Below are 20,377 nucleotides of genomic sequence, written 5' to 3'. Positions count from 1 at the left end.
ACTTTTTATTCTAATACTGAGTTTCTGTAGTGTTGGGAATATTTGGAGGAATCACAGGTAATAAACAGAATTTTCTTAGATTTTACCTTGCAGTAGAACTGTCTGAGTTTACAATTAGGGAAACTAAGAATCACATTAAACACTTTTAGGGCTGAAAGTACTACACAATCATATTTTCGCAAGCAAAAGTCACTGCAATCGTCTTCACTGCAGTGGAAGACATTGAGTGCTCTAAAGAATTATAGTATAACATGAGTCTCCTCAGGCTGAATTTAATATTATCTTTTAAAAACTTTACAAATTAAAAGCCTGATGCTATATTCCTGGCACACCTAAAACTCCAATTGATTTGAAATTTGAACTTGATTTGAACAAGATTCAAAGAGTTATTGTATACTTTACGGATAACAAAAATATCCAGAGTTACAAGTAATTAATGCATTAAAAAATCCTAAACAAACAAAAATAAACCCTATGGGAAGTGATATAAAACTTCAGAGTTCAGAGTTCAAGCCAATCTCTATAAGTATTAGGGATCAGAGCAAGACATTCATGGCAGGCAAATTACTCCACCTCTGCCTTCTGGGGAGTTTCCTGCACCCTTCTCTGGAGCAACTTGTTCTGGCCACTGTCTAAAACACAGTACCAGACTATTAGGTGGATCACAGGTCTAATCCAGTATGTTAATTCCTCTGTTCCTGTTTCATTGGGGGTTGAAGTTCAGAAGGAATGCAGTTTCAAACCACATTATATAAGCTTTAAATAAAAAAAAATTATAAATAAAATTAAAATATGTAGCTCTTAATAAAGGGGGAATATATCAGCACAGACACTTTGAATACTGCCAGACCACTTTTAAATTTTAAATTACAGTATCTGATTTGGTAGATCTGAACTAATACAGTTTATTTTAAGTAACAATCTGTTTGCTACTTAGATTAATGAGACTGAGTGGTAATGACCCTATTGCATTTCTGAGCAGCACAACATAGTATTAACATAACTTCTAATTCTGGACTTCAGATGATCCCATTAAAGTTATCACTTGACTCAAATGCATAATTTAGCATGCATGTTCAGTTTCAAAACATAAGACTAGAAGTAGATGAATATTTACATTTTTAATTGAAATCTCAATAAAAACAAACTTGCTTCTACTGCTCACGAAAGAGAAAAAGAAAAACAAGGAAAAACAGAGACTTGATAATACAAATAAAAAAAATTGATACTTACCTTCACTTTGGGATTATCCTAACTGTGTGATAGAAACACTACAGTATGCCTGGATGCTGTGCTATTCTGAAGCTTTCCTTTCTATTAGCAACAAAGGACATTAAGGGGCTTGATCCTATTCCTACTGAAGTCAATAGCAAAACTCAGCGAGTTCAGCAGGAGCAGGAGCAGGAGCAGGACTGGCGACCTTAAAACATTTCTTCCTTTTGCTTCTTTCTGTATGAGCTGTTTCCCCTTCGGGCCACACAGATACAAGGCTTTTAAGATTTCTGAAGTAGCAATAAAGAATTGGAACCCCTAAAGCGCATAATGAAGCACCATGCTGCACTCTAATTTATTTGAATTCACTGACCCCATTTTGCTGGTGTTGTTTTTAAATAGAAAACACTAGGTTTTCTCTTAATTGAGAAATAAGATGTAATCTCTTAAAAATAATATTAAACATGTTGGTACTACACCTACACCTTAAAATTATGCGCGTTATATAACTGACCTTTATATGCTGCAGGTTACAAATCCTGCATTTGTACTGAATTGTTCTGTCAAAAAAGATTTTGTACATGCAGTATGTCATTCATGTCTAACCCATAAACTCTTGATACCCACATATGTCTCTTTGCATTTCCTTGCCTCATGTAAACAAGGCTTCTGAGAGATAAACACATTCATTCGTCAGGACAGAAAAGATTTATAATAGATATTTTTAAAACATTACTGTATGGATTCTTTGCCAAGTTTAGAAATCAGACAAAATTAAATGACTCAAAAACTCCTTCGGAGATGGAAAGAGCTTTTTCTCAGTGTACTACATTCTGACATACACATATGATTAGTCCATATCCCCTGGGTAAAGTATAAGCTTCAATATTTAAAGGGACTTGTTTTCAATTTGAGTATATTTCACTCACCTGTTTGGCTAAGTTGGGACGTGCTTCTGCTCCTTCGAGATACTATGGCAACCACTTTGGCACTGAGGCTGGATCGTCTTTTCTTCCCACCTGTTCCAACTGTCCCAACAGCAGTGTCTGATTGACTTCCATCATTATGTTCCAGTTTGTACATCTCTCCACTCACACTTGTGCTTTTTGTGATGGTTCTCCCTGAAGTCCCCATCCGTCTGCCTTGCATTTTAGGGGTAAACGTGCTATATTTACAAAGTAAAAACATTTAAATTAAGTCTATGTGTAATAGTGTCTCCAAAATGAAATGCATTTGATTAGCAAATTAATTCAACAGTCATTTTAAAGTAAAATCTTGTTATAACTCTGTTTATTTGGTATCCAAATATATAATTGATTTGACATCTCTCAAACGATATGCTCTCTAGATTGTAATCTATCCTTCACTTCTTCTATAAAAAAATAAACATGATGGTTCTTCAAAAAGGTAGAAACACAGAGATGTATCAATTACATGGAGTCTTGTCTATATATCCATTGAATATATACAGTGATACTCCAGTAATTTGACTTCCAGCATAAACAAATATATTAAACAAAACACAGGTAGGTTAATATACATATATTATAAGTTCGCAATGTACTGGGCTGTCACTAGATACAGAAGACTCTGCTACCTGCTACTCTTTACTAAAAGAGGAGAATAAATAACCAGACCCCCATTAAAATAACTCTATTCATTATTATAAGGCAATGTATTCCAAGGACCTCAAAGGTCAATTGAGTAGCTTGCCAAATGTGACTGGTTCCCTTGTAAGCAAGGATGTAATTTATCTGAGTATCTTCTATGTCTTCCTATTCGTTTTCTCAAGTAAATGCAACAATCCTTCTATGGAGGAAAAAAATGTAGTCTTAAGAATGTCACAAATGAGTCAGATAAGGTAGGAGAGGTAATATCTTTTACTGGACCAACTTCTGTTGGTGGAACATACAAGCTTTTAAGCTTCACAGAGCTCTTCTTAGGGTCTGAGGAAGGAAACCAGTGTGTCTGAGCTAAATACAAGTGGACACAGATTGTTAACCATAAGGGGTTAAGATATGTTAGGGGAAACCATTTAAAACAAAGTGGGCAATTAGGGGTCAGCAAGCAGTGGGGTGTGTTACAAACTGTTGTAATGATCCATAAACCCAGTGTCTCTGTTGCATCCAGGATTTTTAGTATCTAGCAGAGTTATGAATTAAGTTCCCAAGCTTGTCTTTTGAAGAGGTTGTGCAGGTTTCCTTTAAAGATGAGTACTGAGAGGTGAGATATGGAATGATCAATTTGTGAAAAGTGTTTGCCCACAGGTGATATGGTGTTTTTGTCTTTTATCATTTTTCTATGAGTTCATTGGAGAGCATAATGATTGTCTGGTTTCACCCACATAGTTGTTAAGGCATTTGATGCTGGATGAGTCAGTTTTATTTGTCCACCAACCAATGGGTCTTTCACTAAATTAACTCAAAAAGCAAATCACATAGCCAGGTTTGTTTGTTTGTTTCATTTCCACTTGATAAAACAGCAAATACCTGTTTCAATTTGAGTGCTCTCTATTTATAAACCTCCTGTTTGATGCTGCAGACAAAGACTGGACAGAGCATTGGGAACTACACTCTAGGGAACAATCCCACTTTAGCAAAGGGACAAACTAAATTACTTAATGACAGGTTTCAGAGTAGCAGCCATGTTAGTCTGTATTTGCAAAAAGAAAAGGAGTACTTGTGGCACCTTAGAGACTAACCAATTGGTTAACACAAGGAAGAAAGGAGAGCAGCAGAATACAGACCCTGGACTTCAGAAAAGCAGACTTTGACTCCCTCAGGGAACTGATGGGCAAGATCCCCTGGGAGAATAACATGAGGGGGAAAGGAGTCCAGGAGAACTGGCTGTATTTTAAAGAATCCTTATTGAGGTTACAGGGACAAACCATCCCAATGTGTAGAAAGAATAGTAAATATGGCAGGCGACCAGCTTGGCTTAACAGTGAAATCCTTGCTGCTCTTAAATACAAAAAAGAAGCTTACAAGAAGCGGAAGACTGGACAAATGACTAGGGATGAGTATAAAAATATTGCTCGGGCTTGCAGGAGTGAAATCAGGAAGGCCAAATCACACCTAGAGTTGCAGCTAGCAAGAGATGTTAAGAGTAACAAGAAAGGTTTCTTCAGGTATGTTAGCAACAAGAAGAAAGTCAAGGAAAGTGTGGGCCCCTTACTGAATGAGGGAGGCAACCTAGTGACAGAGGATGTGGAAAAAGCTAATGTCCTCAATGCTTTTTTTGCCTCTGTCTTCACGAACAAGGTCAGCTCCCAGACTACTGCACTGGGCAGCACAGCATGGGGAGAAGGTGACCAGCCCTCTGTGGAGAAAGAAGTGGTTCGGGACTATTTAGAAAAGCTGGACGAGCACAAGTCCATGGGGCCGGATGCGTTGCATCTGAGAGTGCTAAAGGAGTTGGTGGCTGTGATTGCAGAGCCATTGGCTATTATCTTTGAAAACTCATGGCGATCGGGGGAGGTTCCAGATGACTGGAAAAAGGCTAATGTAGTGCCCATCTTTAAAAAAGGGAAGAAGGAGGATCCTGGGAACTACAGGCCAGTTAGCCTCACCTCAGTCCCTGGAAAAATCATGGAGCAGGTCCTCAAGGAATCAATTCTGAAGCACTTAGAGGAGAGGAAAGTGATCAGGAACAGTCAGCATGGATTCACCAAGGCAAGTCATGCCTGGCTAATCTAATTGCCTTCTATGACGAGATAACTGGCTCTGTGGATGAAGGGAAAGCAGTGGATGTGTTGTTCCTTGACTTTAGCAAAGCTTTTGACACGGTCTCCCACACTATTCTTGTCAGCAAGTTGAAGTATGGGCTGGATGAATGGACTATACAGTAGATAGAAAGCTGGCTAGATTGTCGGGCTCAACGGGTAGTGATCAATGGCTCCATGTCTAGTTGGCAGCCGGTATCAAGTGGAGTGCCCCAAGGGTCAGTCCTCTGGCCGGTTTTGTTCAATATCTTCATAAATGATCTGGAGGATGGTGTGGATTGCACCCTCAGCAAGTTTGCAGATGACACTAAACTGGGAGGAGAGGTAGATATGCTGGAGGGTAGGGATAGGATACAGAGGGACCTAGACAAATTGGAGGATTGGGCCAAAAGAAATCTGATGAGGTTCAACAAGGACAAGTGCAGAGTCCTGCACTTAGGACGGAAGAATCCAATGCACTGCTACAGACTAGGGACCGAATGGCTCGGCAGCAGTTCTGCAGAAAAGGAACTAGGGGTTACAGTGGATGAGAAGTTGGATATGAGTCAGCAGTGTGTCCTTGTTGCCAAGAAGGCCAATGGCATTTTGGGCTGTATAAGTAGGGGCATTGCCAGCAGATCGAGGGACGTGATCGTTCCCCTCTATTCGACATTGGTGAGGCCTCATCTGGAGTACTGTGTCCAGTTTTGGGCCCCACACTACAAGAACGATGTGGAAAAATTGGAAAACGTCCAGCGGAGGGCAACAAAAATGATTAGGGGACTGGAACACATGACTTATGAGGAGAGGCTGAGGGAGCTGGGATTGTTTAGCCTGCAGAAGAGAAGAATGAGGGGGGATTTGATAGCTGCTTTCAACTACCTGAAAGGGGGTTCCAAAGAGGATGGATCTAGACTGTTCTCAGTTGTAGCAGATGACAGAACAAGGAGTAATGGTCTCAAGTTGCAGTGGGGGAGATTTAGGTTGGATATTAGGAAAAACTTTTTCACTAGGAGGGTGGTGAAACACTGGAATGCGTTACCTAGGGAGGTGGTGGAATCTCCTTCCCTAGAAGTTTTTAAGGTCAGGCTTGACAAAGTCCTGGCTGGGATGATTTAGCCGGGGATTGGTCCTGCTTTGAGCAGGGAGTTGGACTAGATGACCTCCTGAGGTCCCTTCCAACCCTGATATTCTATGATTCTATGATGATTCTACTCCTTTTCTTTTTATAAATTACTTAATAAAGTCTAACATCTCAGATTCCTAATACTAGGTGTTAACTTATCTCTAATGGTAGTGCTAAATTGGCAATCATCCCCATATAGACCTGGAAATTTAAACTGCAGCTTGACCCACTTTATGTTTTGGAGTTGTTAAATTAGACTAACAGTCTGGGTTCTTGATCTTAGTTGTATCACTACTGATTAACTTTACTGCAATGTACAAACAAAACACAGTGGGACAAGTCTGAAGGATGGTTAATTGAGTATTTTATAATCTCCATTTTGAAATGGAAAGTGGAATTTATTGATGAACTGGACTTGCCAAGGCCTCCTCAGAAGTGATGACATACCAGCACCCTAAAGAAGAGGCTGATTAGGCAGCCTCCTTCAGATGGAGAGGTGGGCTTCTCTGCTTCACTTGGCAAAAAGTACAAGCAGTAAGATATAAGATAGACAAGAAAGTTTATCAGGAGAGGAGTGAAGGGGGCTGGGCTGTGAAGAGTCTTCCTCCTAGGTAGGGAGGACCTGACTTTTGTGACTGCCTTGGTGTTTCCATGGATCTGGGCATCGTTAAGCCTTAATCCATTCTTCTCCAAAGAGTGATCATAGAAAAGTATAAAATAAATACAAATCTAGAGTGTTTTTATTGCCACATATCCAGGTTTGTTAATCTATCACAATATAAACAGCACACATAATAACCTCTGTCACTGTGAGATACAAGAAACAGGAAAAATAACATCTTGCAATATTTCTAAGAAAACTATTATTTTGTATAAAAGTGATTCTCTGTCTTCCGTATAAATATTTGTTTGATCACCTTTTATCACACAGCAGCTTGTTATTGTAAGCTTCAAAGAAGTTTTATGTGGAAACTAAAACATCTATACTCTTGTCTTAGACAATGTGCTATGCTGCATTGCAGTACTCAAGGAGACTTTTTAGTGGACTACCTGAGGCACAAAGAGCTTAATATAGGTCCCCTTCTCCCCCTATGTAGCAAACCACTTTTGTTTTATATGGGAAGAACACATACATTCTGATATTTCCAGTACAACATTGTTTTATCTTTCTTCGTATGCTGCATATAAAAACCTCAATCCTTAACAAATCTGAATCCTTAAGAACCTGCAGCAGTCATCAAGAAAACAATTAAACTGTTCCCTTTTTCCAAAAACATCATTGCACAAAAAGATGTTGTACAAAAAGCATCAGAGAAAAGGATCTATGTACAAGATGTTACTACATTTACATTGTCTTCATGAAAGCATGTAGCAAACTATAAAATTCAATGGATTGAGTATTACTGACAAGAATTACGTTATTTTTAAGTAACTACTTCAATGAATATGTACAATTAAGTTAAATTTGCAAATAAGTGCTTGAATCTGCAAACCCTTACTCATTTGAGTAGTCCTTACATATAGGAGAAGTTCTACCAGTTTCAGTGCAGGAGTTCAAACTTCTTGAATGAGTCAGAGTTTGGTGGATCTGGTATTCAGGAAGGACCTCTCAAATAAATTAATTTTAAAAGCCACATTTTCTAAAATAGACTCTGAATTTGTGCACCCAGTTTTATGTATAGTCAAATTGCAGCTGGTGCAAATAGCAAAATTAAGATAATTAATTACCTGATTTTTTAAATATAAATAATATTTGTCATTGAAAATCTAATAATTAGTTATCTGGATTCTATAATGCCTGCCTTCAAATGACTGCATGTGTACACTAGGAAAGACACAAGACTCCTGGATAGGAGACGAGACAAAAGACTCCTGGCTTTTCAATGCATTGTATACATCTAAATAAATAAAATTTAAAAATTACCTCAGGCATCTCCATGCTGTGGACTTCTCCATGGCCAAAACCAATCTCAACCTCATTAGGCCAATCTGATCAGGGTATGCACTTTTTGAGTTTACTGTTAGATCTATGCACTATAGTATGATGCATTACCACTGGATGTAAGGATGGGGCATTTAACACATGCATAGTGGTCCGCCATCACGGCACTTTTGAAATAGCTGGAAGGAGGATTCTAAGAGCATTGTGTCTCATAGTCAAAAAGAATGCATAAAACATTATCTCTTTGTATCCTATCAGCTCATGGGAATACAGATGTGGCTCAACCATGGATCCAACTCTCAACACAATTCTCAAGCTGTTTGGCAGATTGCATATTTCTCTGAGAACAAACAAATATTTTCTTTGAAAACGTTCCTTTGTATCAATCTAATCCTTTACTTTAATTTGCTAATAATGGAACTTAGTTTTGTCAATGAATTTGTGTTACCAGCACTTTTAAAAAAATAAAATCACTTTTCTTTTTACCACAAGATCAGACTTTATAAACAATTAAATTTCCTGCAATATGGGGAGGGCACTCTTTATTAAGTCAGCACAATATGCCAAACTAATATTAATTCACCTAATGTGTAACCAGTGGTCAGTGGGTGTCCTCTTCTGTACCAAATTCACAAATGATGCAAATCTGTTACAGCTCCAAACCTACAGAGCCTGGTTTTTATCTGAAACTGTAGAGAGTCATGCATTCAGTACTGAGGTTATGTCTACACGGCAACTGGGGGCAACCTTGTACTCACTCAGCTCAAGCTGGCATGCTAAAATTGCAGTGTGAATTTCATGGCACTGGCAGAGACTTGGGCTAGCCACCCTAGCTCAGACCCAGGGGATTGGGTGGGTGTGAGAGCCTGAGCTGCCACCCAAAATAGCAATTTTTAGGCCTCTAGTTTGGCTTGAGTTCATGAGAGTCTGTGTATTTGGGCTGGGAGGCATGCTCCCAGCTGCAGTGTAGCTACACCCTAAATGTCCCCAGTTCAAACCCTGGTGCTATCCTAGATGAAGGCCATCATACTTGTACACAGATTCATTCTTTTCCTTTTTACCCCAGGCATGATGGTAGGCTCACATAACCAAAATATTACCTTTGTGGGTGTGGCATGAGAAGAGATAAATTCTCCCTCTTGCTCTCAATACCCAAGTAAACTGTTTTACAAGTATGCTGATTGCTTCATAAACTAAATACTCTACCTCACTTGCTTTTACTATTTTATTGCGAGATCAACCTCTTTATAATGACATCTATTTCACTGCAGTAAAATCTAACTTTTCAAAATATCTTACCTAACAGTCATATTTTATTTCATATAACACACACATTTTGTTCCCCTTTTCCTTCCCACAAACACTTCAATGCCAACTGAATGTGAATCAGGACTACCCAACCCATAGGAATACAGCAGCTAATGCATTCTTTGTATTTACTCTACATATACCAACCAATTCGAAATACTCTAATGAAAGTTACAAAATCCACTTAGAAACTTCTTTTGTGAACAGGGAATACAAATTAGGATTATCTCTGAGACTTCAATTATAGAACATGAAGGTAAGTGTATATTTTCTAGCTCTGTAACTGAAGGTTGCTAGGACAATTAGCACACTTTAGGAAAATACTGCATAGCATTTGAAAGGTTATATTTGGAAATTTTGAAACTTCATATTTAAACTCCATATTTAAAAAATATTGACAGTGTTAGACTGTCAATACTGTGGAGGAACCGTAGCAGGTTTGCCCTTTGTCTCCCCTAGCTCTCTTTTAAACTATTTCTCTCACAATATTTTCTGGGTACCTTAGCCCACTTCCTGGAGGAGATTTTGAAAGGTGCACTGGGGGAAAGTGGTGAGAGGATTAGTTGATCCATTTCAGTACGCCCACATCACACTGCCTGTACATTGTTTCAGTGTAAGCCGTATTTTAAACCTTCTGAAAGACTAGTCTATTCCAACTTGTTCTTTGGATCATAGGCATCGTCTTTATGAGTTGCTGGGAGGTGCTTGACCCCTTGCTCCACCTCAGGCCCTGCCCCCACTCCACCCCTTCCGGCCCCTGCCTGGCCTCTTCCTGCCTCTGCTCCACCCCTCCCTGCCCCGTTCCATGCCCTCCCCCGAGCGTGCTCTGCCCTCTCTCCTCCCCCACAGCACCTCCTGCATTCTGCTAAACAGCGGATATGCAGCAGGCGAGAGGTGCAGGGGGGAGAGGCAGGAGCTGATCAGTGGGGCTGCTGGTGGATGGGAGGCACTGGGGGGAGGGAGGGAGAGGAGCTGATTGGGGGGCTGCTGGTAGGTGGTGAGCACCCACTATTTTTTTCCGTGTGTGCTCCGGAGCTGGAGCACCCACGGAGTCGGCGCCTATGCTTTGTATGATTGTCAACTGGCAAAGAACTTTTATGTGTGAACATTAAATGTTGTACGCATGTTCTAGGGCAGTGGTTCTCAAAGCTGGTCCGCCACTTGTTCAGGGAAAGCCCCTGGCGGGCTGGACAGGTTTGTTTACCTGCTGTGTCCGCAGGTTCGGCCTATCGTGGCTCCCACTGGCCGTGGTTTGCCACTCCAGGCCAATGGGGGCTGCAGGAAGGGCGGCCAGCATGTCCCTCGGCCCGCGCCGCTTCCCTCAGCCCCCATTGGTCTGGAGCAGCGAACCGTGGCCAGTGGGAGCCATGATCGGCCGAACTTGTGGACACGGCAGGTAAAGAAATCGGTCCGGCCCACCAGGGGCTTTCCCTGCACAAGTTGTGGACCGGCTTTGAGAACCACTGTTCTAGGGTTCTTGTTCTTGGTTGAGGTTCTTGGTCACCAAAAAGTCACCAGGAGCTTTAACAATGCTCCCAAGTGCCAGATGAGGCTAGATATGAGATAGGCCCTATTGGCCTGTGGCAGAGAGCCAGCTCCTAGGCTACCATGATTACCTCAGGATCTCTTCTTTTATTTTGTTTTCAAAAAGTAAATTTTTAGCCCTCATGGTTATAAAAGAAAGGACAGAGAATGTGAACCCAGTGTAAACAGTGCAATACTATCTGTCTGAGTCTGCAGACAGCCTGACTCTGACACAATAGTTCTGAGTAGTGTGATCTGCCCCACACATTCAAACAGGGTGTTAACTCCATGGCTCACTATACCAGGGTCTTGCCAACGCTACCCCAGCAGAAACTAGTTTATGGCAGTGCAGTAGACCTGGCTCATTTACCCACCCACACAGATATACCAAGGCTTCTAGGAGTCCATCTACTGCCCTTTATTGGGGAGAAGAGTGCCCAGTTGCCATATGTGGGGGCAAGAAGTGGCTCAATGTTCCTTGCTTTACTTTTCTGAGCGGGTGAACCTTTACCACTGCCATTTCATGTAGCCACAGTGCAGGGATGGGGCTATAGGGACAGAGCCATGGGGTAAACAAACATGAATCTTAAGATTTTTCAGGTTTTTTAGAGCAAGCCTACATATTTTTGTTACTACACTCCCACGATTTTTTGCTTTGATTTTTATGACTCATTATTATCTTTCCCTATAAAATCTATTAGCATATAATTTCCTCTAATTCATAAAGAAATGTGACTTTATAATTTAGCAAATTTAAAAAGAAATCCTGTACATTTCTCATATATATATTTCCTAAACAATTCAAAACTTATAACTACATTTCCTAGTGACCTGTAAAAGCCTTATTAAAAACTGGGGTAGTTCCTCTTTTTGCTTCTTTATGATATATAAAGAACATCAAAGGTTCTTCTTAAAGAGAAAAATTGGGTAAGTTTGGTGTTAGGGTTCTGCTTGTTTTATCTTAGAAATTTCAAGTCTTGTCTTCCTGGGCCGGCTGGAGGAATCTGTGGAGGTCTCAGGAGATGCATATTTATAAATTCTCACACCTTAACTACAGGGATTAGGTTACATCTCTTTAACAGAGATGGCATTTGTCCAAAATATTTGTTAGTTATTGAAGCTAAATAAATGTTAACAAAAAAAAAACAAAAAAAACAAACAAATTTTTAAACAGTTCACTTAAAAATATCATCCCCTATCAATTGCTCATCTCTCACTCTCACGACTTTTGTGGTGTCAACCTTTCATTAAAACTCCATCATAGAATCATAGAATCATAGAATCATAGAATATCAGGGTTGGAAGGGACCCCTGAAGGTCATCTAGTCCAACCCCCTGCTCGAAGCAGGACCAATTCCCAGTTAAATCATCCCAGCCAGGGCTTTGTCAAGCCTGACCTTAAAAACTTCCAAGGAAGGAGATTCCACCACCTCCCTAGGCAACGCATTCCAGTGTTTCACCACCCTCTTAGTGAAAAAGTTTTTCCTAATATCCAATCTAAACCTCCCCCACTGCAACTTGAGGCCATTACTCCTCGTTCTGTCATCTGCTACCATTGAGAACAGTCTAGAGCCATCCTCTTTGGAACCCCCTTTCAGGTAGTTGAAAGCAGCTATCAAATCCCCCCTCATTCTTCTCTTCTGCAGGCTAAACAATCCCAGCTCCCTCAGCCTCTCCTCATAAGTCATGTGTTCTAGACCCCTAATCATTTTTGTTGCCCTTCGCTGGACTCTCTCCAATTTATCCACATCCTTCTTGTAGTGTGGGGCCCAAAACTGGACACAGTACTCCAGATGAGGCCTCACCAATGTCGAATAGAGGGGGACGATCACGTCCCTCGATCTGCTCGCTATGCCCCTACTTATACAGCCCAAAATGCCATTGGCCTTCTTGGCAACAAGGGCACACTGCTGACTCATATCCAGCTTCTCGTCCACTGTCACCCCTAGGTCCTTTTCCGCAGAACTGCTGCCTAGCCATTCGGTCCCTAGTCTGTAGCGGTGCATTGGATTCTTCCGTCCTAAGTGCAGGACCCTGCACTTATCCTTATTGAACCTCATCAGATTTCTTTTGGCCCAATCCTCCAATTTGTCTAGGTCCTTCTGTATCCTATCCCTCCCCTCCAGCGTATCTACCACTCCTCCCAGTTTAGTATCGTCCGCAAATTTGCTGAGAGTGGAATCCACACCATCCTCCAGATCATTTATGAAGATATTGAACAAAACCGGCCCCAGGACAGACCCCTGGGGCACTCCACTTGACACCGGCTGCCAACTAGACATGGAGCCATTGATCACTACCCGTTGAGCCCGACAATCTAGCCAGCTTTCTACCCACCCTATAGTGCATTCATCCAGCCCATACTTCCTTAACTTGCTGACAAGAATACTGTGGGAGACCGTGTCAAAAGCTTTGCTAAAGTCAAGAAACAATACATCCACTGCTTTCCCTTCATCCACAGAACCAGTAATCTCATGATAAAAGGCGATTAGATTAGTCAGGCATGACCTTCCCTTGGTGAATCCATGCTGGCTGTTCCTGATCACTTTCCTCTCATGCAAGTACTTCAAGATTGATTCTTTGAGGACCTGCTCCATGATTTTTCCAGGGACTGAGGTGAGGCTGACTGGCCTGTAGTTCCCAGGATCCTCCTTCTTCCCTTTTTTAAAGATTGGCACTACATTAGCCTTTTTCCAGTCATCCGGGACTTCCCCGGTTCGCCACGAGTTTTCAAAGATAATGGCCAATGGCTCTGCAATCACAGCCGCCAATTCCTTCAGCACTCTCGGATGCAACTCGTCCGGCCCCATGGACTTGTGCACGTCCAGCTTTTCTAAATAGTCCCTAACCACCTCTATCTCCACAGAGGGCTGGCCATCTCTTCCCCATTTTGTGATCATAGGCCTTGTCTGCATTAACCTACTTTTCCTAAAAATTCTCACTAGTATAATTCCACTGATGCTGTCCCACGGCTGCTGGGCCCCAATGCAGAACAACTGTCAGAGTAGACTAGACAGAGACTAGTGGAGACAACGACATAAAGATACAGGACCCGAAGTTTTTCAGGCCAGATCCTCAGCTGCACCAGACCTCAACTCAGCACAGCTGAAAAGGGAGGGGAAAAGGTGGTTTGAAGCCTTTTTTGTGCTCTCCCAATACCTGGGCTAAATCAACCCCGACATTACTTACTATGACTGCAGAGCTGTTATAAATTCTTCCAGCTTGCAATGGTCCCTTGCGGATCACTGGAGTGTAGTACTCTCTTGCTACATTGCTTGCTGCCATTGGCAGCAGAAAGGTGGTATACAGCTAGCTAGGAAAAGGTCAGAGTGACACAAACGAGTCTGTAGCTGGGACGAGACACACATAAACCCTCCTCCCCCCACCAATTTTGTTTTTTGGAAATACATTTCCAGCCTTCTTTATACATCATAAGCAAAAAAAAAAAAAAAAAGCACAAGTGCAATTTTTTTCCTTTGTATGTCACCTTAATGCTTATATTAGATACGACTATACTGTGACCCTCCAAAGACTCAGCTGAACCATTTTCACACTAACATTTAAGCACGTACAGAATTCTTTTGCAGTACTGGAACATAAATTGGTAGATTCTGAAGTTAAGATGTCAATTCAGATTCAATTATCAAAGTGGAAATCTAACTGAAGTGAATAGAGTTTTCCAGATTAACACAAGGGTAATGGAGATCAGAGTCTGGACCAATATACTCAGTTGATTTTCAGTGATATAAGTCACCTAACCTTCTCTTGAAGATTCTCTGAGCATCTTTTTCTCTGTAACTACTATTCCAGATGAACATCTTTACAGCACCAAGCTGAAGTTGTTTCTAATTATCACCATAGCAACATTGTTATCATTACTACAGTGGCTACAGCCATTCAGTATAATTAACAATGATTAAATATTGATTCACAAACAGTATTAACAGTATTAACAAACTAAAAATCATGAATGTGTACACTAATTCCAGTTTCAGATAATTTAACCGTATTTCTGTATTATGGACAGAACTTCCGTGTTTTGAAAATCTTGGTATTTTACTATGTAATAACTTAATTTCATACCTTTTATTAAAAAGCCACGCATAGTAGATGTAAAAAATGATAGTTTTCCTAATTACATAAAATCCTGTTTTCAAGCCATCACATACACTAGGATTTCTTTGGATTTGCATATTACTTACTTTAAAAACACTGGACCTCAGACATCCTGAAACACTGATTTTTTAGTAATAGTTTTTGCACTTTACATGACGAAAGAATGAAGGTGAATGAATGAAATAAGTAGTATCTGTATCTTAATTTGTAACCATTTTTGGTTGAGTCTAGTTCTTTGATTTGTACTTTTATGTGCCTTTTTTAGATTGTTATTTATATGAATAATTAATAAGGCTTACATAGAAATGTAAATGAAAATATAGGTTTAATGACAGATAACTGACTTAAATATTTATTATATTTTACCCACCACATGTAGAAACAAACCATTTTTAACTAGACCAAAAAATAACTAATTTTGTTTTATTGTTTATTTTTTAAAAAACATTTTAACATTGAAAACTAAGGGTCTGATTCTTCTTCTACTGAAATGGAATAACGAAACTCCCATTGACTTCAATGAAAACAGGATAGGGCCCTAAATTCAAACCATATGAGTTGTCCTTCAGCTCTATGCACTCCTGACAGATTATTAAATTCTAATCATATTGTGTGCCAAAAAGGAGCAGAAAGTTTACTTTATGAATGAAAAACAGCTTTAATTATAATCTGCCAAAATAATAATTTATGTAACTAAAATGGATTGTAAGTAAAATGACAACCCTACCAAACTCCAGTAAATTAACTTTGTATTTCAATAGCCAGAAGCAAATATGAAAACAGTACTTTTGCAATCTGTTGTATTTATTTGAATACATATCTGTTGTATTTATTTGTACTTCACTGGTATTTCATTCATTCACCTGAATGAAGAATGAACCATGACGACTCAAATATCTATTCAAAGAGTAGTATGTTCTTAACCAACTGGCATAAAAAATAACCATTAAATAAATCCTGCAAAGAGAACACTGAACAGGCACAATGTAAACAATCTATATAACCCAGAGGCAGAGATCAATTACATATATTTAAAGTGTTTTAATACATATTGCATAGATAAGGAAATAGTTTTCATTTAGAAACACACATTAGAAACACAGTTAGCTATTTTTCTGTAGTTGTATCAAATGCATACCAGTCATACATACGTTTTTATCACATGAAAAAGAAAAGTAAATATTGAATAGCTAATTAGAACATGCTTCTCCAATAAATTAATCAATGTAATATCAGCTATGTAAATAAATTCTGTTAAAAATTTAAGCTAGTCATTAGTCATGATCATAACTAAAATCATGATTCTTTCATCCTCTCAGGCATATTGATGGTTCATAAAGAGATGTTTTAGATATATATGTGCACAATCACCAGTCTTTACTCCATTTGTTTTTCCAATACAAGGAGCCATCAGTAAGTAAATAATCTCTAGTATTCCTTGCAGCATGGAAGAAATTAAGATAAGGCTTGTCTTTACATAGCTGTAATGACTTGAATCCTTAGAATCACCAGCCTCCACCAGCACTAGCTAGTAAGCGTCTTGCCTTTTCTGCTGAATGCAGAATCATGTAGTAATTCTTAGCCCCCGTGGCAACCTTTTACAATGAAGTAGCTCATTAATACTAATAACTATCTAAGCATGCAATAGTTTTGGACCAAAGGGAAAGATGATAATGAATATCACATTTCAAAAAAATAAACTCTTTTTATTAGAAGTTTCTCAGATTTCAATATCTTCAAACTATAAAGTGTCTGTCTATATTGCTTTGTCAACCTTAGAAATATATTTACCTATGATAAATTATATTTGCTGTAACATTTATGCCTCTACAAAATATAGCATTTAATAGATTAATTCAAATATTCTTGTTTCTCAGAAAACACAGGGGATAACATACCCTTCTTTACTGATTTTTTTGCCAGCTGAGAATAAAATAAACTGAGTTCTTTTCACATCAGATGGATGTTAGCTGGGCCAAAGAAATACTCAGTAATTTTTGTACAGTCTGTACTAACTCCAACCTTTTTTTGTTTTTAAATTTCTGAAACTGTCAGTCTTCAGTAAAATGGGGAAAATAATTCAAAAAGTATTTAGGGGCATTACATAAGAATTGTATATTTGCAATCTCTTTTAATATGCTTTCCAAGAATACTTGTACAAGTTAGTTTTTGTTGCCAGAAATAAAATTGTGTTCACATAAATGGAGTCAAAAAGTCATGTGAATATATATTTGTGAGAGTTTGATGCTGGAAATGTTTAATGGCTATCTAGAAAGCTATTTGAGAGTTTGGGAGCCATCCAATTAGGAAGCAGAAACAATACTTACAATACAACGTGAGTTAGGTGACAAATCACACAGCCCAATTAACTAAATACAAGTATGAAACATATAAAGCAACAGCTTAATGAATTGTTTGTAAAAATCCAGAAATGTGTTCATATTAACAATATATTGAACAAATGATGAACAAACTCACTTTTAAAAATCACTCTGTGGACAATCACTCTGTGGACAAATAAAGCTCTCTTCATCCGATCCGAATAAATGAATAGTCTGGCCAGCATCCTTCAGTGAGAAGTGCAGTAACTCTTAAACACTACTACTTCTCAACACAACTGAGGAAACATGCTCAACAGTACCAATAGTGCACTAAAATCACAGTTTTTCCTTTGCTGTTTGAATAAGTCTCCCTAATAAAACCGATTTGTGACTCCATAATAAAACACTATGTTTGTTTCTGTCTGTCCCCAGTAGATGAACTGCACATAGTGTGTGTGAGCTCACTGCTCTTTATGGAATACAGATGCATTGTCAGTAGCAAGCACATTATTTTTGGTCTTTAAACAATAAACAACAGCAATAATAGTACTGATAACAGACACAAAATAGAAAAGGAGCAGGGAAAAGGAAGGGGAGAGGGAGGAGGGAAGAAAAGGGAGATGAGATGAAGAAAAGGAGAAGAATAGAAAGGAGTAGAGGTGAAGAAGAGAAGAGGGAATACTTCTGATGTCACATATCATGGACACTAGCTAATAGTAATATAAATTACAATTTAAAAAATGTTATAATGTAGCAGGTTTCAGAGTAACAGCCGTGTTAGTCTGTATTCGCAAAAAGAAAAGGAGTACTTGTGGCTAATTGGTTAGTCTCTAAGGTCCCACAAGTACTCCTTTTCTATAATGTAGCAGTTTATTAAGAAGAAGGAAGGTAATTAGATAATTTAAAATACACATGCAGTGCCTGATACTAGATTTTTCATGTGAAGATGTTCTAAAAGGATTAAAGACTTCATCTCTCTCTCTGACAGTCACATAAAACACTTTACACTGAAGGATTTGTAAAAATCATTATCTTTAGATAATGAATAATTTGAGCATTAATTACCCTGGCTTCACCAAGGAATAATTCAAGCATTAATTACCGTGGCTTATATGGAAATGACCATACTGCCAGGCTGTATTTCTTCCTGTATTTTTTTGTATTTGGCGGAGATAGAATGGCTGAGGTAAATTTGTTTTTTATTAAAGGTGCCAGCCACATTAATAATCTTGGAGACTTACATCTTCTATTTTTCCCTATGACAAGAATAGCTATGACAGTCACATCACCCCACCAATGTGCAAACCTTTCTGATGAGGTAGGGATAAATTAGTCAGTCTCCAAGCCCACTCATTTCTTAGTCTCTTCAATAAAACCGACAACAAAGATGCCAGTTCATGAAACATTGTCCCGTCCATGCCAGAAAAAAGACAAGATGCAATGGATCTTAATGTATGCAATGGATCTTTAACTAGATCACAACTAATAGATCTAGGACCTCACGGCAATACATTGTACAGTGCAGGTCGCCATTCTTTTCTTAATCATTTCTGCCTGTTAGGGAGGGTGGTCATCAGTTGGGACCTCACCTCCTTCCCCTTGTTTGAGGGATAAGGGGAGAGACGGAAAAAGAAGTGAGGGCATGCATCCTTCGGGGATGTCTCCTCCTAAATCCCCTTTCAACTCCTCTTTATCAGGGAACTACATCCTCACTGGATCTACATCCTGCACTGGACACCTACCACACAGGTTACCTACTAAGTTGCAGCATCTTGACCTGATCTCCTCGCCTAACTCACTGGGTTCATGACCTGCAGTGGAGAATGCAAAAAATCCACCCTATCTCAGTCATTCAGGCAGTGAGGGAAAAATTCCTGCCCAACCCCAAATTAAAAGGAAACTAGAAACAATGCCCACAGTGGATCATAAAACCAAGTCCTTCTCTGGTCCCGTGGGTGGGAAGGTGGATGTTGCTAGCCCATGATTGCTGAAAGAGAGGGACCTGCCTGGGGTAAAAATACCACCTAGACCATCCTGGGCACCTGGAGGGGCGCTGTTCCCACCTGGACCAGCCACTTCCTGTTCCTCCCTTAGCTCTATTCGGGTATGTTCTCTTCCCTGCCTCACAACCCAGTGCAGAGGGGAATCTTAAAGAAACAACGATTCCTTCTTCTTTTGGCTTGCCAGACAAAGACCCACTGCATTCAGTTGCAGTGAGCACAACTCTGATGTTGATTTTTGAACTACAGTAACTTGTGGACAACAGGAATCAACCTGAGACCACAAACTCATTTTACATAGTCTGGTTAGCCTTTTTCTGGTAGGAACTTTTAGTTACTACTGATCGATGGGAGATCCCAACTGGTGGACTCGAGAAGAAAGGTCTTATTATAGGTGAGGCTGTCAATGACTCCCATTATTAAGGCTGCCCATTATAAGGACCCTGTTTTCAGTTGCTTATAACTTTGAACTTTGACCATTTCGGCTGAAATTTTCCATGCTTGGTGTCTGCCTCAGGCTGATTTTTTTTTTGGAAAGTTCCGGCTGCAATTATTCAGTCGTTTCTGAGAAGGAAGTTAGGGAACATACATCATATTGCACTGTTAAAAAATTCAACCTAGTGCCCCCTAACTTTGGAGTAGGGAGTTGGTAGATGGGGTGGCCTTTGTGCCGGGGATGCACCTTCTGCTGTTCCTGTGAAAACCTGCCCAGTTTTGTCCAAGTTATGAATCTCTGAAAGCTTGAAGTTTACACATGCTCAGTGAAGACAGAGAAGTTTAATCATTAAAATCTGCAAAGATTCTGTCTTCACAGAGCATACTCCATGGCCTCACAGCTCCAAGTGCTGTCCAGGCTGCGCATGTGGTATCCACACAGAGGCGACTTAGGCTTGCTCCAGTTCAAGGCTACAGGGACAAAACTAGATTTTCCCTGTAATTGCTGATCCCAACTACTCTGGGCCAGAGGCGGGGGGCATGGTGTCAGGCACTGGAACTGAGAGCAGGGAGCCTGTAGCTGCTGTGCTCTCAGTGACCCTCCTATTGGTGCCCAGGCAGAGTGCAGGAGGACACAGTCTGATTCAAAGGCAGAGGGGAAGGAGAGGGAAAGGACTAGGGGGAAGGAGAGGG

The 20,377-nt window shown here is 39.8% G+C and overlaps 1 protein-coding gene across 3 annotated transcripts in view; it reads right to left on the bottom strand.

Annotated features, from left to right (window-relative positions):
• The window catches only part of RIMS1 (regulating synaptic membrane exocytosis 1), a 492,040-nt gene that overhangs the window by 53,149 nt on the left and 418,514 nt on the right, over positions 1 to 20,377 (bottom strand). For 2 of the 3 annotated variants that reach the window (XM_077811609.1, XM_077811610.1), the window contains one exon: positions 2,142 to 2,377. The exons of the other annotated variant lie outside the window; for it this stretch is intronic. In XM_077811609.1, the coding sequence (XP_077667735.1) occupies positions 2,142 to 2,377 (236 nt within the window). The remainder of the gene's footprint in view (positions 1 to 2,141; positions 2,378 to 20,377) is intronic. 3 annotated transcript variants of the gene reach the window in all.

This window comes from Eretmochelys imbricata, chromosome 3 (assembly GCF_965152235.1).
Source record: "Eretmochelys imbricata isolate rEreImb1 chromosome 3, rEreImb1.hap1, whole genome shotgun sequence".
Taxonomy (NCBI): Eukaryota; Metazoa; Chordata; order Testudines; family Cheloniidae; genus Eretmochelys; species Eretmochelys imbricata.
The sequence above is the reverse complement of the archived record's forward strand: the minus strand, read 5'-3'. Positions and strand labels throughout refer to the sequence as shown.